The sequence below is a fragment of the Heloderma suspectum genome, chromosome 2, assembly GCF_057233095.1.
Source record: "Heloderma suspectum isolate Gila_16-S chromosome 2, 16-S_ref, whole genome shotgun sequence".
NCBI lineage: Eukaryota > Metazoa > Chordata > Lepidosauria > Squamata > Helodermatidae > Heloderma > Heloderma suspectum.
In genome coordinates this window covers 83,445,681-83,471,933 of record NC_139459.1, presented here as the reverse complement: position 1 = coordinate 83,471,933, position 26,253 = coordinate 83,445,681, and the positions used below count along the sequence as shown (strand labels likewise).

Here is a 26,253-nt window from a genome sequence, read left to right as displayed (position 1 = left end):
GGTAAATTTGACAGATTTTATAGATTATTCTACCCATAGAAGTACTGTAGAAAACAGATGGTGAAATTCAGATTGTGAAATACAATGATAGCAACGAACAAGTTAGAGCAATTAGTTTACCTTAAGCAGTTCTACAACTGTCTCTGCAAAACCAACTACATACATGGCTACAGCAACAGCATTAGCAAATGCAAATATCAAGCCAATTGCACCACCAAATTCTGGACCAAGGCTTCTGGAAATTAGATAATATGCTCCCCCTGAAAAGAGAAAAGAGAATTTAAGCAAGTTTTCAAACTGTGGGTAACCAAGCTTTGGTATGTATGATGTATTATGTTTTTATACTCACAAGTGAAGCCTATGTTCTACAATAATAGATGCATGTCCCTAGCTATTATTACAAGGACAGACTTCTCTAGTAATCAGGGTGTTTTGAACTACACATGTACCAGCTTCCAGGGCTTGAGCTCATAAAAATAATCACTCAAATATATTTTCCCCATTGCTTTTCTGGGGTGGGGTGTTGAATTTAAACTTAGGTGCCTATCATAATAAAGGGAATATGTTATTCTGGTCTACTGACATAAAAACCTGTTTCTTTATATATTCAGACAACATTTATTCTGTTTCTAGCCTGCCTTTTCCCACGAGGCAGGTAACAAATACAGTAAACAATACATTTAGTACACCTACAGAAGTACTTAAAAAAACCAATGTCCACAGTTCCAACAGCTTTCTAAAAACATTGTCCCTAAAAATGTCAGACTAAAGGGCCAAATTATACTGACATGAAGGTTTTTTTAAAAGATGAAAATAGCAGCCATAAGGATGATAATTATTTGGATTGCAACAAATGGGGAGGGGGAAATTAACACTTTTCCATTCATCCATCATTCATTTACTAAATGTCTATAAAACAGGATCTTTGGGCATTTACCAAAACAAACATAGTTAAAATACAATAGAAAACAATAGAAAGGAAAGGCTCCTCCTGTGCAAGCACCGGGTCATTACTGACCCCTAGAGGGATGCTGCTTTCGCTGGCGTTTTCATGGCAGACTATAGTGGGGTGGTTTGCCATTGCCTTCCCCAGTCGTGACTACCTTTCCCCCAGCAAGCTGGGTACTCATTTTACCGACCTTGGAAGGATGGAAGGCTGAGTCGACCTGAGCAGGCTACCTGAGACCCGGCTTCCGCTGGGATCGAACTCAGGTCATGGGGAGCGTTTCGGTTGCAATACTGCCGCTGCTTAAAAACTAACCACACAATTATAACAGATTTCCTCCCTTATTACAATCTTGACGAAAATCCTGCCTCTGAAGCTGCCATTTGCACTGGGAAGAAATAGTGGATGCTAGTTGTATTTTTAAAAAACTTGCAAATGAAGGCCAAAACCACATTTAACATCATGTCTACTTTGGACTTAAATTAACTTGAAGCTTTTGAGGGAGGGAGCACCACATCTGCAGCACTGTTGTGGACCTAGCTGAAGCTTCTGAAGTGCACCCCAGCAAAATTCCATCGCCTGGGAATCTAGGAGCAGAACTGAATCCAAGAGAACCACGAACTATTAATGTATTGATGATCTTCCCTTTTCTCAGAGTTTTTACTTGGCATTTTTGACACAGGAATTACTTCAGTGGCATTCCCAAACATAAATAAAGGATATAATGCCCAATATACTACTGGGGCCCCTTCATGGATCACCGCCTTGTTGTGGCGAAGGGGCTTGCGTAACTCAGTGAAGCCATAAGCTATGCCGTGCAGGGCCACCCAAGACCGACAGGTCATGGCAGAGAGTTCTGACAAAATGTGGTCCACTGGAGAAGGAAATGGCAACCCACTCCAGTATTCTTGCCAAGAAAACCCCATGGAACGTATCACAAGGCTAAAAGATATGACGCCGGAAGATGAGCCCCTGAGGTCGGAAGGTGTCCAATATGCTATTGGGGAAGAGCAGAGGGTATTTCCAAGTAGCGCCAGAAAGAGTGAAGCGGCTGGGCCAAAGTCAAAAGGACACTCAGCTGTGGATGTGTCTGGTGGTGAAAAGAAAATCCAATGCTGTAAAGAACAATATTGTTTAGGAACCTGGAATGTCAGATCAATGAATCAAGGTAAGCTGGAGGTGGTCAAACATGAGATGGCAAGATTGAACATTGACATCTTGGGAATCAGTGAACTAAAATGGACAGGCATGGGCGAATTTAATTCAGGTGACCATCATATCTACTACTGTGGGCAAGAATCCCTTAGAAGAAATGGAGTAGCACTCATAGTCAACAAAAGGGTGGGAAAAGCAGTACTGGGGTACAATCTTAAAAACGATAGAATGATCTCAGTACGAATCCAAGGCAAACCATTCAACATTACAGTAATTCAAGTCTATGCCCCAACCACTGAGGCCGAAGAAGCTGAGGTTGATCGGTTCTATGAAGACCTACAACACCTTCTAGAACTAACACCAAAAAAAGATGTTCTCTTCATCATAGGGGATTGGAATGCTAAAGTAGGAAGTCAAGAAATCACCGGGATAACAGGCAGGCATGGCCTTGGTGCACAAAATGAAGCAGGACAAAAGCTAATAGAGTTTTGCCAGGAGAACAGGCTGATCATAGCACTCTTTTCCAACAGCACAAGAGGCGACTCTACACATGGACATCACCAGATGGTCAATATCAAAATCAGATTGATTATGTCCTTTGCAGCCAAAGATGGAGAAGCTCTATACAGTCAGTAAGAACAAGACCTGGAGCTGACTGTGGCTCAGATCATGAGCTTCTTGTTGCAAAATTTCAGCTTAAATTGAAGAACGTAGGGAAAACCACTAAACCATTCAGGTATGACCTCAATCATATCCCTTATGAATATACAGTGGAGGTGAGGAATAGATTTCAGGGATTAGACCTGATAGACAGAGTGCCTGAGGAACTATGGACGGAGGTCCGTAACATTGTTCAGGAGGCAGCAACTCAATCCATCCCAAAGAAAAAGGAATGCAAGAAAGCAAAGTGGCTGTCTGATGAGGCTTTACAAGTAGCTGAAGAAAGAAGGGAAGCGAAAAGCAAGGGAGAAAGAGGAAGATATATCCAACTGAATGCAGAGTTCCAGAGGATAGCAAGGAGAGACAAGAAGGCCTTCTTAAATGAACAATGCAAAGAAATCGAGGAAAAGAACAGAATGGGAAAGACTAGAGATCTCTTCAAGAAAATTGGAGATCTCAAGGGAACGCTTTGTGCAAAGACGGGAATGATAAAGGACAAAGAAGGCAGGGACCTAACAGAAGCAGATGAGATTAAGAAGAGGTGGAAAGAATACACAGAAGAACTATACAGGAAAGATCTGAATGTCCCACACAGCCATGATAGTGCGGTCACTGAACTTGAGCCGGACATCCTCGAGAGTGAAGTCAAGTGGGCCTTAGGAAGCATTAGTAACAACAAAGCTAGCGGAGATGACAGTATTCCAGCTGACCTATTTAAGATCCTAAAAGATGATGCTGTTAAAGTGACGCATTCAATATGCCAACAAATGTGGAACACTCAACAATGGCCGCAAGAATGGAAAAGGTCAGTTTACATTCCAATTCCAAAGAAGGGCAATGCCAAAGAGTGTTCAAACTACTGCACAATTGCGCTCATTTCACATGCCAGCAAGGTGATGCTCCAAATCCTACAAGCTAGGCTTCAGCAGTATGCGAACCGAGAACTACCGGAAGTACAAGCTGGGTTTCGAAGAGGCAGAGGAACTAGAGATCAAATCGCCAACGTTCGCTGCATCATGGAGAAAGCAAGAGAATTCCAGAAAAACGTCTATTTCTGCTTCATTGACTACACTAAAGCCTTTGATTGTGTGGATCACAACAAACTGTGGCAAATCCTTAAAGTGATGGGAGTACCAGACCACCTTACCTGTCTCCTGAGAAACCTGTACGAGGGTCAAGAAGCAACAGTAAGAACCAGACATGGAACAACCGAGTGGTTCAAAATTGGGAAAGGAGTACGATATTGTCACTCTGCTTATTTAACTGATTTGCAGAGTACATCATGAGAAACGCCAGGTTGGATGAATCACAGGTTGGAATTAAGATTGCCGGGAGAATTATCAACAACCTCCGATATGCAGACGATACCACCCTAATGGCAGAAAGCGAAGAGGATCTCAAGAGCCTCTTGTTGAGGGTGAAAGAGGAGAGTGCAAAAGCTGGTTTGAAACTCAACATTAAAAAAACGAAGATCATGGCATCTGGCCCCATCACTTCCTGGCATATAGAAGGGGAAGAAATGGAAGCAGTGACAGATTTTACTTTCTTGGGCTCCAAGATCACCGCAGACGGTGACTGTAGCCATGAAATTAAAAGACGCTTGCTCCTTGGGAGGAAAGCTATGGCCAACCTAGACAGCATAGTAAGAAGCAGAGACATCACCTTGCCGACAAAGGTCCGTCTAATCAAAGCTATGGTTTTCCCAGTAGTAATGTATGGCTGTGAGAGCTGGACTATGAGGAAGGCTGAGCGCCAAAGAATTGATGCTTTCGAACTGTGGTGCTGGAGAAGACTCTTACGAGTGCCCTGGACTGCAAGGAGGTCAAATCAGTCAATCCTAAAGGAAATCAACCCTGACTGCTCATTGGAAGGACAGATACTGAAGCTGAAGCTCAAATATTTTGGCCACCTAATGCGAAGAGAAAACTCTCTGGAAAAGACCCTGATGCTGGTAAAGACTGAAGGCAAAAGGAGAAGGGGACGGCAGAGGATGAGATGGCTAGATAGCATCACCGATGCAATGAATATGAACTTGAGCACACTCTGGGAGAGAGCACAGGACAGGAAGGCCTGGCGTGCTATGGTCCATGGGGTCACGAAGAGTCGGACACGACTGAACGACTGAACAACAACAACAAAATTTTAATGTGCGGTTTTAATCATTTTACTCTTTTACTGTGTTATTTTTTATGTTCACCACTCCAAAATCTGTTCTAGATATGGAGCAGTACATAAATATTGTAAATAATTAAAATAAATAAATAATGCATATGCTCAAATCTTCTATTTATTAATACCCTATATGGAACCTAACCGTACTAGCTCTAGTTTATGTGGAAAACTAACCCCTAGCCAAATGTCCAACTGCATCAGTTAGACCTAACATGTTGTATCAACAGAGCATACTGACTCTAGGTAGCAATGAGCCTATTAACAAGGCTTCTTGTGGCTAAGTCAATCACATATCCATACAACTATTTAAAAATGAAACTGCAATTAGCCTCTTGAGAGGCCAGTCTAGACTTCTGAAATTTTCAAAACAGTTGTATTCATGTGGGCTACAACCCTAAGCATAATTAGGTGAAAGAAAATCCAATTGAAACTGATGTGATTTTCTTCTCAATAAATTGAGTTAGGGTCGCATTGTTGTCTCTTATCTTGTGAGTACTTTGGAGGCTCTACGTACTCTCTACAACTGATGTACCTAGCTCACCATTTGTCTGAAGGCAAATTATTTTATCCAAGTCAGAATACTTCTGCTGTGGGGGTTTCCTCCCACACTTATTTAAGATCACACACAACCCACCTTCCATCTCCAGAACCTCACTACTTTCAAGTACAATGGGGGTTGGCAACTTACAAATACAGTTGCACCAAGTCAATTAATTTTTTTAAACACCATGCCACTGATGATGTGCTGCTTTCACAATAAAACTTTGATACAGATGCATAATGAATCGCCATATCATGAAAAATTGTATGCATTTGCTGTATTTGGAGATTACTAAGCATAGAAGTATTGAAGTTCATTTTACCTCCTCTTACAAAGCCATTGGTAGCTATTGCTGATGTAGACAAGCCTGTGATAGTAGTTACAACTGTGGCCATTGCAATGACTAAGACCGCAAGTCCTGTAAGGAGAAGATTATTCCTATGATTATTTATAGCAATTATAATTTTCCTAAAATGAATGTTAAACAATATTATGCAAACGCTAACTGCTGGTTTCATTATATCAAAGTAACAAAAACTGTCTTAAACCCAAGGCATGCACAAGCTTGTTTTAGAACGTATGTAATACAGATCTGCAAGGAATTACCTGGTTACAGCAAACATGAAAGCAAACATGTTCAGCACGGATCCTGTACTTTTTTCAGATAAACAGTATATTTTACCACAGTAGTTGCTAATTCCTAACACCACAGTAGTTGTTAATTTCTAACAAAGAACAGGAAAAAATTGCTTGCTGCCCACATAATGCTTTGTGAATCTACCACAGGACTAATCCTTCAAGTATGTACCACCTCCTTATCAGTTTCTACAATTGAAATAATAAAACGAGGAATAATCTTGCTCTGGAAAAATATGCAAGAAGCACTGAACCTCTTAGTGGAAGTGACAGACAGGTGTGTTTCCATGTTGAAAATGTCATGTGGTACTCAATTTTTACCATTCAGATTCCCCTCAGTTGTTATTAAGTCACAGCGCCTAGGTCTTTAACAGTAGTCCAGGTTAAGTAGTACACAAGAGATGGAGGAACTACATTGCAGTGGTTCCGCTCCTACCTGCAGGGCTGTTGTCAGAGAGTTGCACTGGGTGGCTGTGGGGCTGTTCGCATGACACGACAGCCTAACATTGGTTATTTAACCCATGGTGAGGCTGTGGCGTGTGCGTGGCTGGCATTTTGAATATACAACCCCCACATGGGGTTAAATGACCAGCATTGGACTGTCATGTTGTGCAACCAGCCCCACAGCCACCCAGTCCAACTCCCTAACTCCAGAACTTCAGGTAGGAGTGGAACCACTGAAATACAGTGCCCACATCTCTGTGTACTACTGAACTTGGACAACTGCTGAAGATCTAGGCCCTGTGACTTAACCCCCCACTCAGGGGTTGTTATGTCATGCGAATGTAAGTTATGTGGGGGTTGAACAACGCTCACATAACGCATGGTCAGTTTTAGGTTTATGTGAGGGTTGTTTAACCCTCATATAACCCACATTCACCAGTTTCGCTCAACATTACAACCCCCAAGTGAGAGTTGCATATGCAACATGGTGCCTGTGAGTGCTGTGGCTTGTCATGGGTTAAATAACTCACGATGAGCCATGGTGTGTCATCTGAACTTGGTCTATATGTTGGCTGCTTGGCATTTGTGTTGCGAAGTGCCACAGGGCACTATCATGCCACAATGCTGTTTAAGATCTATATGATGCCACCAGGACCAGCCATTAGGAGATTTGGGGCATGGCACCATCAGTATGCTGATGACTCTTTGTGACATCTCAGTTAGGTCCTCGATCACTTTCTGGAACCAGTGGTGGAGTGGATCATTTTCTAGAACCAGTGGCGGAGTGGATAAGCTGAGCCTGGATCCTGACAAGATGAGGACACCGTTTGTGGGCAGTTCCTGTGTCATGGAATTTGGTAGGCTACCTGTTCTGGATGGGGTCAGGTTTGTTACCTGAGGGTACTCCTTGAACCACCCTTCTCACTGGAGGCTCAGGTGGGTGCAGTGATTGGGAGTGGCTTTTACCAGTTTCAGCTGGTACACCAGTTATGGCCATTCTTGAATAGGAATAGTCGGGTCACAGTGATTAATGCATTTTCTCCCTGCAGTGTGACAGGACCGTCCTTGCTGGCGTTTAGGCACCAGTTGAAAAATTATCTGTATACCTCGGTATTTGCTGATTTGTATACCTAGCTTGGTAGATTCTTTGTTTTTTTAATTGTTCTATTTTTTACATTGTTGCTTTAAAGCATTTTGTACACTACCCTGTGATTTGAAGAGGGGTGGTATATAAATATTTGAATAAAATAAATAATCAATAAATGTTATATTCTGAGGCACACTTACCTATGCCAGCATGTCCTACAATCCAGGACAGTCTAATGAAGAGCATCACACCCCAGATATTCAGCATACATCGTACCTATAACACCAGAGAAAGGAATGTTCACACGATGCTGGGGTTTTTTGAATAATCATACCCTACAATAGGATTTTTAAAAATCAAGTTCACAGGATCAGCTTCAGAAGTTTGCAAGCACCTCAAGTTTTAAACTACTCTTTTCAGCAGATCTGCACAGCCTGTGACACACCCAGGTCAAACAGAGCACAGTGAACATGCCAAATTCCTTACATGCCTCAATTATTTCAGTGCTAGGTTGATAGCTGAAGTAGGGGCTTTATCAAGCTCTTCCTGGGCCACCATACATAGCCTGTGTGGTTCATCTGACTTGATGGTTAAAAGTTGTACAGGCCTGCTTTAATGGACCATTTTAAAAAATACACTTATGGAAGCCATGATATTATAAGAACTACATTCCTCTCTGTCTAAATACAGGGTACCACCGCAAATATTCTAAAGGTATGGGAGGACATTTTTATTCTCTGTAGGAAAAAGGTAGTTGATACACTTGTAACTGGAAACCAGAAAGCAAGAAGGTGACTCCAACTATTTAAGGTGGATGCAAATGGGTTTTTTATGTAGTCATAAACATAATACAATACTGACATGCCAATATTCCTTCCAAAGACAGGTAATTTTGTCCCCACAAGGTAGCTTTTTTTGTACAAGTTGGTCTAAATATTTTCTCCCATTGCTGGCAATGGGAGGCATAGATGGAAGAAAAATACAGGAAGCCACACCTCCCACCACGCTTCTGCCCTGCAGGGAACAGATGACAGAGCATAGGGTGGAACAGCATAGGATTGCTCTTTAAGAAAAACGGTATAAGATTGTGCTCTAAGAAAACAGACCAGAAGAGAAATGCAAAATCATTTAGATGTGTAAATAAGTACCAAAGCTCTACTCACCAATACACCTTTGATCCAACCAAACTTGACAATCCCTTTACTATCAGCAGTGTAAGCAGCGGTGGCTTCTCCAGTAGGCGTTCCTTCATCTCCATTTGCAAATCCATCTTCAAATGGTTCCTGTAGCACAGTAATGATCAGAAGGGGGGCGGTGGGGGGGGTGATATTTAGTGGCTGTCTGTTTAAAGCTGCAATCCTAAGTACATTTTCTAGGAAGTGCCACTTATCTGAACCTTGCCTATGTTTCAGCAATGCATACAACCTGGAGGAACAGAACCATTAAGAAGTATGTTAAACAATCTTGGCAACAGAAATGGTATTCTGTTGCTAAAATGAGGCTGTCACTAGACTATAAAGATTGGAAAATCACATAGGATAAACTTCACAGTAGCAGGCTTTTCAAAAGCACTGGTTTATATAAACTGAGTTTTGCTTGTGTATTTCAGGCTCTAGATTTGGAGGAGTAATGCTCTAATATGAGGCTAAAAGTGAAATGAACCACAAGCAATGCTGTCTTTTGAGAATCACTGGATCCCATCAGAGGGTCTCTGAGAAAAGTGTACTCCTAGTTTTTCTCCACATGTTGTTAAATTTAAAGCCTGGTTAGCAAAAAGTAGTAATAAATGTGTCATAACTCCAATCACCACATTTTAATGAAAGTAACCAATCAGCCTGGCATAATTTCAATTCAGGCTGGAAACTTACTTCAGCCACACTGAGCCCTACCATAAAGGTAAATGGCTAATTTCCCTCACAGTAGATTGCTGGGGCTTACTTCTGAGTAGACATGCACAGAAAATGCATTCTAATTTAATCAACTGTTGATGTGTTAATGTAGAAAACCTTTCATGGTTATGACTAAATATGCAATTCAGCATAGTGTCCTGGCCTGAATATTTGGTTTTTATAAAACAATAGGGTGCACATAGTCAAAGAGAATTATCAGCTATCAAATCAGCAAAGTATTATGTGTAACTTGAATAAAATATGACATTGCATTCTGTATGCATTACCTTTGTATGACAAGCAACTTCTCCATATTTATACTTTAAAAGTTACTGGGTGCTTGCTAATAGTATTCAAAATGAAAACACTTGAGGCATTATGAACATTTGTGGGTGTGAAAAATTCCACAAAGATTATACAACTGATATACTACTATACCACTGACATATTACTCTTATTGTACGTGTAGAAATCTATCTTGTATGCAATTAGTGGGCATAAGAGCAGTTTTTACATTCAGTCAAGATCATGTCAGCATTATAGACTCTTAAGATCCTATGGCCTCTGGAAAGTGTCTAGATGGCCACAGGATTTTTAGTTTTCTGGGAACTGACCTCAGAGCCAGTGCTCCAAGGTGAGTTCCCAGAAAACCGACTCCCCTCCCCTGCCTCGTAGGCAGCAGTGTTTGTCCCTTGCTCCATGCCCACAAAAGCAGCGCAGAGTTGCCAAAAAAGGGGCGTTCTAGGGGTGGGGAGGGAAAGCAGAAGCACAGTTACGACACTTCCTATGTGCCATCTAGCCTCACCCTCTCACCTCCCCATTCTGAGGCGTCCTGGCTAGACAGTCAAAATCGGGTGTCTAATCACAAATGCAGGGCGGCTGCAGCATGGAGAAGATCCCCTCCATGCTCCGCCCATCCTGCACTGGACAGTCGGCAGACTCAGAGTTTGGAGGCAGCCAACTATCTCCATAGGATTGTGCCCTAATCATGTTAAAAATGGCGTAACATAGTTACTACATTTCTGGTTTCTACTTTCCTAACTTATAAGTTAGAGATAATGGGTTGGATCCAAGTTTAGTTATAGTTTGAGTAGACCTACTAGATCTGGATCCAACCCTATGTTTTTTCTTTATTATTACATTTACAGAACATTTTAGTAGGAATGATTTGGGGGGATGGGTTGTCTCCCACACAACAAATAGCATATAAAACTATCAAAGGTAACCATTGATACTCTTCCATTAGATTTTTTATGTAGAATATGAATAATCAGTGACATGTAATGAATCAAAATACCTTGCTCTGTTATGGATATTTAAAGTGTTGTCAGCATAGTGGCTAGGAGTGCAAGTTATCCACATCTGCCTTTTAGGGGTAATAACTCTGATTTGTGTAATAATTCTGTAAAATAATTTACAGTGTTGCTGTAAATTGAATGCTTGGAACATTAAAATGCTAAATTGCTAATTATTTAATATAAAGAGGTAAGACTGGCCACATCCAAGTTCTCCTTGTCTAATCACAGCTCTTCTATGGAGTTCATGCACACCTCTATTATAAAATCAAGTAAGAATCATACTGAAATAATCTCTCCTGCCACAAAACGTTTTGAGTCCATTCAGTACACCAAAACAAGAAGAAAGCACAAGTGAATAAATGGATCTTCTCTTCTACCAGAAACAGAAGTCTTCTAACTACTGTGAAAAAAGCCAGGCCTGGGGCTGGCGGTGGGGGAGAGCATTCCCTTGACAGCATGTAGCCCTTGAACAGGTACCATATGCACATGCTAGTTTCAAAGAATCATGGCTAATAAGGGAAAACACATTGGTCAACTAAGCCATTCATTCTTTTCTGAAAAAGACTATTAGGTTCTATTGAGCTGTTAGTGCTGCTAAAATAGTACATTTTCTTTAAGTTGTACTTTTTAGCTTTAAGTACGCTAGTACAAACTTGCACTCCCACTTACCCAGGGACAATCATTTTAGGGACCTTCTTTTCCAAGCAAGCACCTTGTTTAGGGGTGAGGGTTGTGCTCAAGACTTCATTAGCTAGAATTTCTTTAGTTATATATTCCCTTGAACAGACTTCCCACTGGTTACTTTCAACTATCAGTTACTAGAAAGCTTAGCACTCTTATCAAGTCATTTGAGTAAGATTTTATGAGCCATCAAGTTAACATTGTAGCTCATGACCTTACAATAATCCTCAAAAACACCACATTTGCACGTAGTTCTGCAGCCTTGTTCGCATTTATTCCGCAAAGTAACACAGCCATTCTAAGTGTAGATTAACCATTTTTTCTCCCACTCTCATATTGAAAAAATCCCTCCTCACCAGCAGAACCACAGATTACATGTAGTTCTACAATCTCTCTCCCCCAATGTCTTTCTTTAATCAAGTAAAGCAGCTACGATTTACCTTTGGGAAGATAAGTAGTGGGGAAGGTTACTCTGAGAGCTATAAAGGGTTAAATAGCAACACACACACCCCTTTCAAAGTTCTTTTACATGATAAGATAAAGGAAGGGAGATGATGGAAGTTGACATAGAAAGTACTCAGAGACTGCCACTTTCTAAATCTGTCAGCTTTGAGATAGTCTTATTCCCTTTGTCTTACAATTTACGTTCTTTAGAAAACATCTCATATTTTAGTGCTATTTAAGAAGTCTGCTGTGCTAACAAGCACCCTAGAGTATTCTTTCCCTGTCCCTCTGCTAAAGAGACATCTAGGATCTCTCCTTTACAAGGGGAGTTGGCATTCAGCCATCCCACTAACACCATTCACAAATACATTAGTGGAGGGGAGAAATCATGTGAATGAGTCTATGCCAGATCTCCTAATCTCAAGGCAATCACTTCATTTGTTTAAATACTGATAAAACATCCTACATAGCAGCACACTTTCACAAATGAAGAACAGCTTCCAATCCTTGGGCAAGCTATTTTTCTAATTACATTCACTTTTTCAAAAAAGTGTCTTTAAATTAGTCCTTTTAATGAACATATATTTTATTTGCCTAAATAAAAATGTTGCATGTCTAACTCATATCATCATTCCTTTCCACCCCTGATAGGAGGTATGGATCTGTTCAGAAGATACTCCCCCTTCTAGAAACACACCACACACAGTGACTTGGATACAGGTTTAGTCATGTTTAGAGTAAATCCACTGAAGTCGATGAGACCTAATTTAGCTATGACTAACACAGTTAACTTAAGTCCCATTGATTTAAATGAGTCTACTCTAACCATGACTAAGTCTGGATCCAAGCCAGTGAGCTCTGAAGTTGGACTTGAACCCAACTTCTTCCACTGTCAGCATCTCCATCACCACATGTAAATTAGCAGATACCATTAATTTATCTGAACTCAATATCCTCGATTCAGCAATTCATGCCCCAGGGTTTGAATCCTGGAATCAAGGGGATTTTGCATTTATAAACATGGTGTCTTCTGGTTTAGGACTTATATGCTATGAAGGGTGGGAAGAAGGGGTGTAATCACTGCTCTCAATCTGACCAGGCATAGAGGTTTGGGGTAGTGGTGAGGTGCCACCTAAAAAGACCATCATGAGATCTGTTGGCAACATAGAAAAATGTAGTTTGGCTCATGGCTCTTGATTAATTCCCATATTTCTGTTTGCCAGATTATTGCTATCCATTTTCTGTGAACTAAATCCCTTATCACCCAAGTACATAAGTAAATATCTCTCTCTTTCAGCCTATTTACAGAAATAGTCTTTTGAAGGCAACTTAGAGACAGAGTGCAGAAAATACTTCTGAGAACCCTCTCTACAACAAAACTACTCTTAATGTATTTAAAATTATTTTTGGCCACCTTTAAGGGTAGAACCCTCTTTAGTTGAACATTAAACTTATTTCTACCATGTTTCTTAGCAGCCTAATGATGCCAACAACAAACATTTGCAAAAACAGAGACGTCACTACACTTTGCTTTAACCAACAATTCAGTCCTTATGATTGACTGTTTAACTTCTGTTTGAGCCCTAAAATGATTCATGATATTACTCCAAACCCAACAATAGTTTCAGATGCAAAGGTGTGGCCATAACATTCATATTAAGTAGAGGAGAGAGTTTCACTAATACCCTTTGCTCAATGCAAAAGTAGCTTAAGTTTTATTGTATGTACCATGAACGATCGGTCCAATCTGATTGCACAAGTTGACTGGAATTAGCTACTGAAAAACATAAAGTCCTGTTTACATTAAGCTTTTATAGTCATGCAGTTTGCCACCTAGTAGCAGTTGTCCCTAGGTGAGCAGCCCAAATGTCAAATTGCACCTGCTTAATTGCAAGGCTATCTCAGGTGCCCATAAAAGCTGGGAATGGCAGGCCAAGTGATCCCACAACAGGAACAATGGAAATGGCCTTATATTCAGTCAGACTATTTGTCCATCTACTTCAGTACTGTCTACACAGTGATTTGTGGCAGCTCTCCAGGGTTTCAGCCAGGGGTCTTTCTGACCCATATCTGGACATTCCAGGGATTGAACTTGGGAACTTCTGTAAGAAAAGCATGTGCTCTACCACTGAACTACGGCCCCTCCCCTCTTGACAATTGAAGAAACAACAGTTCCCCACCAAAGAGTTGCAGTATCTCATTTCCGCATGGTAGCAGTGTGCTACTGTTTCTCTCCTGACATGGCAGAGTTATTCTCTGGTAGGGCTGTGCACTGCTTTGGCCTGAATCGAAGCAGGCCGCTTCAGGCCCCTTCCACAGCGATGCAGAGGGGGCACGAAGCGACCCAAAGTGGGTTGGGGACTCTCCAAACACTTCGGCGCATCAGCACCCTGGCCCAGCTGTGCCGCCACCTCCTGCTCCTCACCTGAGCTGCCCATCATCATCGCTGCTGCTGCCACCACCACTGTCGCCAGCTCCTGAGCCCTGGATGTGCACCGGCTCGTTTCAGGCAGTTGTCATTTTTAAAGTGGCAACTTCGAGCTGGCAGCGGAGGAGGCAGCAGCAGCAGAGGAGACAGTGGAGGCAGCCCAGGGAAGGAGCTGGGGGTTTGCACAGGGGCGTCAGGGCCCCCAAAACGGGATTCGGCCATCCAAATCCAGCTTTGGGGCCGAGTCAGGTCAGAGACCCCCCGAATCAGCCCAAGCCGAATCGGCCCACCTCGGAAGCCACAAATCGGCTTCCAAGTCGGATATGGGGGTCCATGCACAGCTCTATTATCTGGAATGACTCTCATAGCTTTAGGGTAGATAGGACTGATTCTATATATATATCAGGTTGTCTCATGGCCGCACCCTACTGTGTGACCAAGAAAATGAACTCTAGCAGAGCTACATACATAAAAAGTGGGATCAGTTCTCAGTGAATATCACTGAATTCAATGGAAGCAAGTAAATCAAGTTCAACTTGAGACATAGTTGGGAGTAGAGGGTAGGCAAAATCTACACTTCCCTTGAAGATATCACTATTGCGATGAATGTAAAGCCAATCTTCTTTGACATGTTCACTAATGTTTTACTACTCACATCTTACTACATTGTTCTGTTTTAATGATCCAGTTTTATTGTTGCTTATTATATTGTATTTTCTTTTTGTTGTAAGCCACTTTGGGTTATAGTTTTAACAGAAAACTGGGATAAAAATGAACAAAACTCTCCACTCCATGGAAAAAGTAGAAAAGGCAGCAAAGAACATGGAGAAGGTTAGAATGGCCACTGAATCAAGAGCTCTCTTAATCTGTTCTGTGTGGCTTCTTGCAAATACCTTATGTGTCAGTTTTCAAAGACCTCACAAAGTGTTGTTTGGGTGTGATACAAACTGATGATAAACAGCTAAACTCGAGTTATCCCATATTTATTAGTAGCTTGAAAAGGCAATCTGCTAAGGCTAGAAAGATGGTACTAATCTAGTGGTACACAAGACACTTAAGCTAATGGTGTTCTTGCTTAAAGAATTAAGACAGAGCAGACACAGCTATGAAATTGTCAAAGGTGTGAAAGGATACCTTTGTTGAGGGTCCCACCTTCTAATGCTTTCCAGTGATTCTGGTGGTGGTAAGGAGACTTTTATAGTAAACACCAGCACTAGAATTCTGTGTTGCAGCACCCCAATATGCTGCATATTTTTTATCATTATCTTTACTTATCTACAGCCAGTTGTTGCCTACCAACCAAATGCCAGGCTAAGTTGATGTTATGTACTTCAGTCAAGGCAGAAAACAAGACTGAGGCAACCGCTAGATCCTGCCTGCATACAGAATGTACAAATGTAGTAGTATTGTCCATTTGCTGCAACTTGAGAGGTTGGACATTGCACCTGCCAAAAACAAACTATTTTCTGTTTCAAGTACAGATGTTTAAAACTTGAGGTTCTGAACTCAGGTAGGAACAACAGATTTAGCTTGTTTCCTTAAGTTCATACAGGAATTCCCTTAACTATCTAACCTTTATATTAAGTCATCCTATTATACAGGAAGAGTTTCCAACAGCATATCTGAATATGCAATTCTACCTTTAAAAAAAATCTGAACCCATTACTGAGATCAGAAACACCATCATCTTCTCTTTGTGGAGTTTTCGCCACAATATAGGAAACTACTTACAGGTGACAGATGAATATGTATCTTCCTCTAAGGAACAGGAGTCCTATTTTAAAGACTGATGCCACCATGTACCTACATGTAGATATATATAGTAGATAACAGTACTTCCATTTAAATGAAAATGAATGATAGGGATTTAGTGAATAGAAGCTTATTAATAAACAAATGCTTCTTTCAAATCTATTAACCACATCTACCATGTGAGGGAATGTTTTTTTAAAAGAGAGAGGTCTGAAAACCTCAAAACAAAAACAAACAAAAAACACCTTCCACTTGTATATCAACGTGTGCAAAACATATTGCTTAATTTCCTAATGAAATATAACTCTCAAAGATATTTTAGACCCAAATGTAATTGAGAAACTTAAAGCCAAAGCTGTCTAAGTTTTGTTCTTTTTGTCACATGAGACAAACGAAGAGGGTATTTAATTCCAATCTACAATTAAAAGCCAGGAGATTAAGATAGCAGAATTTACATTCAACCATCTTATGTGTTAGTCAGTAGCAAAGCCTTTCTAAAACAAAGACAGACTACTATTGCCTATAATGTTGTGAGTAGTATAATTTAACATAGGCAGCTATTAAGATTCCAAGACGTGGTAGAAAAGCAATAAGAACACTGATATAGGTACTTAAGAATAAGATAAAAATAATTCCTGAGGTTATTGCAAAGGGTGAGATCTCAAAGCAACATGTAATGTTTTGTACTCCAGTTAACAGCATTTTCACTAACATATAGTAGAGAAATAATCCCATTATATTAAAAAGGTATTCAGAAGACCAAGCTCCTAAAACAAGATTCCTAGGTCTCCTCTACAGACAGGGTATGTTATGAATTTGAGCAGGCCCAGGGAAGCCTGTTGTCTACACGTGACACAGCAAACACACAAGTAAGTTTATGCAGAGTACAGCAATTCACGAAGAAAAGCAACATGCAAACAGTCAAGAACTGCCTTCATGATAGACTAAACACAACAAATGGAAGTTGGATTCCTCCTGGTGATATGGCAAACAGCTTCATGTCACTAAATAATCTCAGTACACAGATAAGGTGAGTGGGTGGGGTCTGATGAAGCATGGATGCTTGTTATAAAGCAGAGCCAAATGGATTTCCTTTGGCCTATCTCAAGGTGACCTTTTATTGTTCCCCACATCAAAGAGTTGGGGCCTTCCTTGCAGGCTTGCCCTGTGTTCCCCCTAGCAGCTAGCTGACTCCACATGAAAAGTTCCTGACTGAAAGTGGATAAAAGAAAGGGGGGGGGAGGAATCTGAACATATAAACAGCCATCTTCCTTGCAGTTATTATTTTTATGAGATCTAACAGAAAACATAGTTTTCTATGTCTGCAGATGTTCAGCTGCAAGTGCTCAAATGACTTTTGCCGATTTATAAGCGCATGTTCCATGCACACATACCTGAGACAACAGGGAACATAGATAACGCAAGGAAGGTGGGAAGATGAGAGATAGTATTTTAATGTGTATCTGAGAACATCAAGTTTGTGTGGAAAGAATGTGTGAAGTATACCGATTTAAGCTTAACTTTTCTAGTTAAACCTAATCTAGTTTGGCAGTCCATAAGGCATGACAGTGTTTATCTAGTTCTATACCACCAGCACAGCATCGCAAGTTTGTTGCCCCTTTGTCCATGCACAGCCAGATACCCACTGGTGTAAGACATTTTTTTTTTAATCAAAAAGAGGTATTTGTGACTAATTCTAGCAGATTGCAACTCCACAGAGCACCACATAATAAAATAAACATCCTGGGAAAGTAGGACATTCAATAATGAAGACTGGGCTGACACCTGCCTGCCAAACATCTCTGTCTTGGGGCAAATGCTTAGATTATCTCACGGGTTCCTTTCACTTCCCTGTTTCTAGGATTTCTGCAACCGATGCCTGTGCAGTTCTGCTGGGCACCAGAAAAGCAGTCACCCAAGCTCTGGCATGCTTGCCACTTCTCCAAAGTCAATCTCCTTCGCAGCTCACCTGCAGCATATATATGCACACCTTTTTCTCTCAGACACGCATGCACACAGGCACAATTTTGCCTGGAGAAAAAAGTGGAGCAAGCTCACCATCACTCACCTTGTCCAGCTCGTCGTGCAGCTCAGCGAGGCTGGGCCGGAGGAGCTTCTCCCCGAGACCGGCGGCCGTATGCCGGTAATAGTCTATCCTTGGCACGGCATCGATGGTGTTGTGGCCGAAGGTGCGCAGGTAGTAGGTGTTGGTATGGGTGTCGTAGTAGTAGTGATGGTGTCCCCCTCCGGAATGGAGGCTCCCCTCGCTCAGCACTGTGTCGCCGCCGTTCTGGAAACTGACGTTGCAGCCCTCCGAGCCCCCGCCGGGCTCGCCTGAGCTGTCGTCCCCGGCTGAGGGGTCCACAAAGTTCACCCGGAACCGGCTTTTGGCTTCCTCGCTGCCTTTGCCAGACCCATCCTCGGCGGCTTTAGGGGGCGCTTCCGCCGGCCTCGCCTGCTCGCCCGCGGCCGCCCGGCCAGAGTTTTCCGCCACTAGGTCCACCTGGAAGCGGCTCTGGCTCGGCGTGGGACCCAACGGCCGACACAGCCCGTCCCCGGCGGCTGCCGAGACGGGAGCCAGCCCGGGGCCGGGCTCCGCCGAAGAGCCGCCTGCGCCAGCGGGAGCATCCCCGTCACTGGCCGGCAAACGAGGCGCTTCCTCAGCGGCGGCTGCGGCGGCGGCTCCTACTCCTCCCGCCGCTTTCAGCCTCGGAGAGCCGGAGCGCGGCGGTGCAGGCGGCGTGTGAGGGGGCTGCTGCTGCGCGGGCTTCCCTTCCATGGCTCCTCCTCGCAGCGCGGGCCGGAGGATGAGCGGCTTCTGCCGCGTCCCGGCGAGCCCCTTCCCGCCCAGCGGCTTCTGCTCGGAGCGCTTTACACTGCCAAGCGGCGCCCCGCCACTGCCGGGCTGCGCTGTGCCGCACTCAACAGACAACGCAACACGCCGCGCCTCCCATGCGGGCGAGCGGGCAGGCAACCGCCCCGCCCCGCCCTTCTCTTTCCCTCCGCCCCTGCCCTGGCAGCCGCCGCCGCGCCAGGTGATGATGATGCTCTTGCTAGCGGCGGCGGCGGCAGCAGCGCGGCCGCTCTGGAGTCTGCCGCGTCCTTCGCCCGCAGCGAGAAGCGCAGCCCCTGGACGGCCGCCGCCGCCGCCCCCCGAGGGAGAGAAGGAAAAGGGCGCGCGGCTGAGGGAGCCTGCCGCCCCCCGCCACTCAGCCGGCCTCCTCGCCCCAACGGAGGGGCGCCCCGCTAATCCCGCACACCCCACCCCAGTTCCTCCCTCTCCTCACTCGAGCACGGCCAGCCCGCGCGGCGCCTTCCGCGGGGAGCCGCCACCCTTCGGCCTCCCGCCCCACGAGGAAGCCCGAGGTGCCCGCGCCGGCGTCCGCGCCTCCCCGCCTTGGAGGCCACGGCGGGGCTCGGCTCGCACGCCACGAAGCAGAGGGGTGGCGGAGAAGCCCGTTGGCTGCGTGGCCGGCGGATCCCGCCCTTGCGCTTGACACGCACTTACACTTCCCTTCCGCGGACCGGCTACAGGGGCAAACAATGTATGTGTTGCGCGCGTGTCTCCTACTCCGTTCGGGCGCCCCCCGCGCTCATGCCAGGCGCCCGAGCAGCGCGAGCCAGCCGCGGCGCTCCCCCTTCCTTGACCCTGCGCCGCGCACACGCACGGATACAAGCAGCGCCGCCTCCGCACCGAGGAAGCCGGCGCCAAGCGGCGGCGGCGGCGGCGAAAGAGAGCGGGCCGGCCTCAGCCAATCGCCTAGCAGCAGCAGCGCGGTTCGGGGATGGGTCTTTAAAGCATCCGCCGCGGGAGGCGGGGGCAGCAGCCGGATCAGGGAGGGATCCGGCCCAGAGAAGGCGGAGCGGCTGGGCTGCAGGCGCTGCTGCTTCTGCGAGAGCTCGTCTCGTTTGCTTCGCGCGCGCCTCGGGGCTGTTCTCGCCCTGTTTCCAGTTGTCTCTAGGAGGCGACCCACCCAGGCCTGCTGAAAGGGCCTTTCCGGAAAGGACCGCGGTGGGTGGCGCGGGAGAGAGATGCCGAGCGCAGCCCGCCCTTCTCTGCGCAGGGGCGGCCGAGCTGGCGCGGCCCCGCTGCCGCCTTCTGGCTGCGCTCAGGAAGGAAGGCAGGCGAGAGGAGGAAGGGGTCAACTGCGCCGCTCCGGCGCATCCGCCTCCTCGCGACACGCGCGCACAGGGCGAGGTGGTTGCAGGCGCGCACCGGACGGCGGGTGACAACGCCTGGCGCTCGTCCCGTAGCGCGGGTGGGCAGGCCCAGTCACCCCTGCTGCGGGTGCAGGGCCGTCGGGTGAGGTATGGAAGTTCTCGGACCCAGACCTCTCCTTCGGAGCCGTACCAACGGGCGGGCGAAGTCTCGCGAGGAACTGAGCAGACGCGACTGAAGCCGCCGCAGCAAGCCTAGCCACGGTTTACATCCGACGGAGCGGGGCTTCCTTCCCAGTAGAGGCCGGGCCGCGAGTTTATTGCAGCTTCTGCGGTGCGCTTTGGGAGGGGCGAAATGTTTGCAGCTAGATGAATAGTGGTTTGTGTGAATGGGGGGAAGCTAATCGGGTCAGATGAATGAGAAGATCAGTACTTTTCATTTACGGGCGGGGGGGGGGGGAGGAAACCATCCTCTCCTGGGATGCTCAACTTGGCTCGTGTAAAAAAAAAAAAGTTAAGACACTACTCCAAACTAAAAACACTGTACAGTCAACAAGACAAATAACACATTTAAAACCTAAGGAAACGTCAGCACAGCGGCTCTTGATTCTGATCAGCCTTGAAAATCCCTGAAAAACAGCTTGCCCACTTGTACCGATCTTACCTGCAGTATGTGGCCATGGGGCTAGGTTTTAGGGTACACTCGCATGCAGGGCAACAGTGTGGCCATGCAGGCTTGGGAAATGCCTTGTTGAACTAAAAGGCCATCCTAGAAGATGCCCTCGGTAGACAAGGTGATGTGGAAATTATTCCTTGAAAGCACAACGTTTGAAAACAACTAGTCTGCAGCACTATGCACTTTCCTTCAGGGAAAGGAAGGAGTTGTTTTCTTGGCTCCAGCAGCTTTCCCAGAAGTCAGCCTTCCTCAACCTGCTGCCCTCCAAATGTGCTGGACTACCAATTCCCAGTATCCCATGGCTGTAATCAAGGTCACCCAGTTGAGGAAGGCTGCCATAGGCTTTCCAACTTTTCATAATGTCTGTCCTCCAGTCCCTTCCCCATGTTGGTTTGCATTCATTCTTGCATTTGTTCAGGTTCACTTCAGAGCTCCTGTTACCTCTATCCCACCCTTTATATTTAGACCATGTCTGTACAAGTGTGCTCCGCGCCCCCAACAATCAGATGTGCTGATGAGAAGCATAGCTTCCACAAGTTCCATGAACTTAGCCCATGCTCATTCCCATATCGTCTTGGTACAGGACAGTGCCAATGCTATTGTGAATTGTACTATATGTATATCCCAAGGTATTAAGTTGTCACAGAATCTCCTATGCCATGATTTACCAGCTTCGTGCCATTCCTGACATGCCTTTCCGGTTCAGGGCTAAAGTGCAGGAACAGAAGTGTTTACAAAAGCACATCTATACAGAGGTTATACTATGAGTTGGTTTTAAATCTATGTACATAATAAACACGTTTAAATTTAACTAAAACAACTGCCTCATAAAGAGGGAAATGAAATCCAGAAGACCGCACAATTTTGAATTTGCTCCAATTTATATGACTTTTTCTCACGTTGAAATGGATGTGAGTTGACTTTTTCCATTGATGGAAAAACATGTCAACATGACATGTTGAACTGTCACGAATGTTCTGAGATGTCCAGTTTGTGAGTCACCATGTTTTGATTCAACCTGCTTTTAAACTGTTTTTGAGTTTAATTGCAACCTTGAGCATCTCTACACCAGCCTAAAATCCCTCATTTAAAACAGGGCTTTCTGCTTCCATTTTAAATGCAGGATCACAATGGACTCCCTTTCCATGTGCTTCCTTTTCCCCCTCCTCTTTCCCCCTCCTTTCCCCCCTTATCTGAGTCTTCCATATGTTTCATTGGTATAGCTCCTCTTCTTGCAGCTTTTCCTTTTTCACAGAGGAACTCAAGGGGAACACAAGCGGGGTAATTTGAAAGCTCATTATCTGCGATCTATTTAAAAATGGAATAAAGGTCATTTAGTGCAGGAGATGCCCTGGATGGTTAACGGCTTCATCTCAAGAAGCGCAAACTGCTGTGAGGGAGTAATCTCAGTAGCAAGATAAAAGCTTTGTGTGAAGAAGCCCCTTAACATTTGTTAGGTCATTTATAAAACCAGTTCAGCCTACTAAAGACACTGGAAAAAGTGAACTCCTAAAATGAGTTAGAAATTATCCCCGCTTATGCAAGAATACAATGGCTCCTTGTTTATTTGATGTGCCCACCTTCACTTTTGCCATTTTCAAGTACATTACAATGACTGTGTTATTTTAAAATATTGAAAATAAGTGATTTTAAAAATGAAACTGCCATTTCCTTTGCAACTACTTCCTGCAAATGAACAGTATGGCCTATTCCATTTCCAAAGCGATAAGCACTCAATCACCTGAAATCACTATTAGTATTTAGTATATATGATAATGCCTAACAATCTGTTTATTATACTATAAAGACAATTGGTCCTATTAACAGAAAATTTGGTGTGGAGAATCTATCTTGTGAAGGGTATACATTTCAGAAAATTCTCATAAAGAATGGCTGAATTACAGCGATATAAAATGTTTGCATTTAATTTCTCCCTATGGCAATTTAGATGGCGTAAAAAATGCAAGGATATAACTTGTTTTGTGAAAAGGTATTCCTAAAAGTTCAGTTTTAAAGATCCTGTCTTAAATCAGCCATTTAACTAAAATCAAGTTGTGTAACTCATATCTGTCTGGCTGATTGTAGTTTTGGTTAATGGCCATCATCACCAATGAGTGAGCAAAGTCTGTGTAGATGGGAGAAGGGGAGCTACTGCGTCTATGTGTATTTATATCTGACATGCTGCTGCAGTGGGTTGCTTGCATTTTTGCACGTGATGTGCTGCTGTGCGTGGCATGATGCTGTATGTGTTTGCATATACTCTTGTGCTTGCATGTGTAGCTGCCCATGTTCGTGTATGATACGCTGTCAACAAATTATCTTTATTTGATTATGGTAGTAATTAATTCAGCCAGCTAATATAAATAACAAGCGTTCCCATGTGTTATTTTAATAGTAGCTTTTTTCATGTCAAAGCACTTCAGTACCTTGAGCTTACTCTACTACCAAATGAAGGCTTACATTTTGGTGTAGACAGAATCTGTTCAGCCATACTGACAGACTAGGTAGTTGCCTGGGGTGTCACAATTAAAAGAACTCCTGCCATGCCCAAAGCATCAGGTCTTGGTCTGCTTCTAGCATGGCCAGGCTCCCTGCAGAAACTGAGAATGTGTCCCCAAGTCCTCTATGACATCAAGATGACCTGCCATGGCAAAAAACTCAAGCCTCCCCAGGGTCTAGGGAGTCATCTGTCAGCACAATATAATGCTGTTATTCTGATGTTATTAAGATTTTACGTTACTGCTGCAGGCTTATTAATATTTGCTGATGTTTAGGTTTGATAACCAGTTTTCATGCTGTTTGCGATCATGTATATTGTATTGAAAAAAATATCCTTGAAAGTGAAATGGAACATTTTTTCAGCAGTACATAACAATACTCCATAAAAATTCACAGGATACATTGATGCATAACATATCCAGTTGAAATTGCTGATTGAATACTGTTCCTCACAGAATATGACTGAGCTTTCATGGTGGTTAATTATGGATTTCATCATGTAAATAAAGAATAATATTATGTGCAGAATAGCTGAACAGGTGTCATTAATATCTATCTTTAAAAAAAACATAGTTAAATTTGATCACAAAAAATTCTATCAATTCCATAGAAGGGACCCAGTTAGGACAATATAAATATCAAAATACAAACTTACATGCAATACAAAAAATACAAGCAATACAAATTTCTGTAATAATTTCTACTTCCATCCATAGGTAGCACAGTGGCCTTACCTCTGCACCGCAACATGGGATAGTAAAATGAATTACAATCCCTATAAAATTTAGAACCATGAGAACTGTGGAAAGAAGGTATGCAATATAGCCCAAATGTGTGCAGTTAATATTTTGTGGAGAGGAAATTGCAAAGTGCTTGAAGTCCTTTATAATTTTGAATAATCTCATGAGAACTATATGTGAGATGTCTAATGAATGGGCTGACTGTTGTATTTTCTGTTTATGTCATTATTTTATGTCACAGTGCAGATTTAAGACTAATGTGCTTGTCAAAGGGTGTGTGGATATCTTTGCTTGGATAGTTGTTTTAAAACTGGATGTGTCCTTGAGGGATAGCTATATTTGTTTTGATTAGATTATTGTTTATGTACAACTTCAAGCCAATGGAAGCACTGAACAGACCCTTCAATTAATTGGGGGGGGGGCTGAGTACTTCCAGCAGCTGAGTGGGCAGGAAGCTTCAGTCTGTTTCCCGCCTCCCAGCTGAGCAGAGCAGAGGAAGCTGCTCCAGCTGGTCTAGGGACTACAGAAGCAAGCAAGCTCCCAGAGAGCGAGCAACCAGAGCGAGCGGACAGGGGGAGCAAACAGGAGTTGGCCAGGGGAGGTCAAGGGGGAGGCCCCTAACACTATTTATTTATTTATTTGTCTTGTTACACACACTTCCACACCAGTGGGACTCTGCTTTTAACCAGCAGTGAGTAGAGGACCAGGCACAGGCTACTCTAAAACAACCAGGAAGCTAGACACAAAAAGGGAAAAGAGACTATGGAAGGACAAGACTCTCCAGTGGTGGTGACCTGCAAGGTGTGTGCCATGTTTGTTTTCTTGCCTGAGAACAACATGGCCTACATGTGCAACAAGTGCAAGTTGATCACGCTGCTGGAAGAAAAAGTAAGAGGACTGGAGCGGTGAGTGTCGACCCTACAGGGAATAAGAGAACATGAAGAGTTCTTGGACAGAATGGTGGAACTACAGCAGCAAAGCGAAGAAGAGAAGCTAGAAGAGCAACAGCAAGGTGAGGCAGAAGAAGAAACTGCTGAGGTGAGGAAAAATGAAGTAGAGGATACTCCTTGGAAAAGGGTGACAGAAGCAGAAGAACTAGAAGACACTCGGAACCAGTGGAGGCAGTGGAACTAGGGAACCATTTCCAGGGACTTGAGGATGACAATGGAGAACAGCCTGCAGAGGAAGAATTACAGGGGAACCTGCATGAGAGCGAGCAAGAGGCTGAAGGTCAGCCAAGCAGAGGCGATGAAACCAAGGCCTACAGCTACAAGAAGAGAAGAGTAGTAGTAGTGGGATACTCCTTGCTGCATGGGATCGAAACCCAAGTATGTAGCGAAGACTCATGGACTCGCCAGGTATGCTGTCTCACAGGAGGACGGATTAGAGACGTGACTGAAGGGTTGCCTGCATTCATAAAGCCCACTGACAGGTATCCCTTTCTTCTCATCATGTGGGAACAAATAATACCACCAAGCGGAGCTACGAAGAAATCACATCAGACTTTGAAGCTTTGGGAAGGAAACTCAAGAACTTTGGAGCCCAGATAGTTTTCTCATCCATCCTTCCAGTAGTTAGAAGAGAGATAGAAAGGAAAAGAAAAATACTCTGGGTGAATGACTGGCTATGAAGGTGGTGCCGACGTGAGGGATTTGGATTCTGGGACCATGGGCTATACTTCCTGGAAGATGGACTGTTGGCAAGGGATGGGTTGCACCTCACAAAGGCTGGGAAGAATGTGTTTGGCCACAGCATGAAGAACTTTATCAGGAGGGCTTTAAACTGAATCCTACAGGGAAGGGAGATGTAAAGTTGGGGGTAACAATGGACGAAGGCTCATGCACCGCAACGGAGAGAACAGCTCTAATAGCACCCAACAATAGTCTTCAGACACATGTAGGAAGAAAGCCAGACCATGAAGCACATGGTCTTCGATGTCTACTAATGCCCAGAGTATGGGAAACAAACAGAATTAACTTGAATTCTTAATACAGGAGGGAAATTATGACCTGATAGATATAACTGAGACTTGGCGGGATGACTCTCA

At 44.0% G+C, this 26,253-nt stretch overlaps 1 protein-coding gene across 4 annotated transcripts in view; it reads right to left on the bottom strand.

The window, feature by feature from the left end:
• Positions 1-19,901, bottom strand: part of SLC12A2 (solute carrier family 12 member 2) — a 69,306-nt gene extending 49,405 nt beyond the window's left edge. For all 4 annotated transcript variants that reach the window (XR_014787723.1, XM_084833994.1, XM_084833995.1 and 1 more), the window contains exons 1-5: positions 18,202-19,901; positions 8,805-8,924; positions 7,842-7,917; positions 5,797-5,892; positions 121-260 (exon numbers count right to left, since the gene is read on the bottom strand). Coding sequence is in view for 3 of the 4 variants with exons in the window: in XM_084833994.1 (XP_084690120.1) it covers positions 121-260; positions 5,797-5,892; positions 7,842-7,917; positions 8,805-8,924; positions 18,202-18,912 (1,143 nt within the window). In the remaining variant the exon portion in view is untranslated. The remainder of the gene's footprint in view (positions 1-120; positions 261-5,796; positions 5,893-7,841; positions 7,918-8,804; positions 8,925-18,201) is intronic.
• Between the last annotated feature and the right edge of the window lie 6,352 nt (positions 19,902-26,253).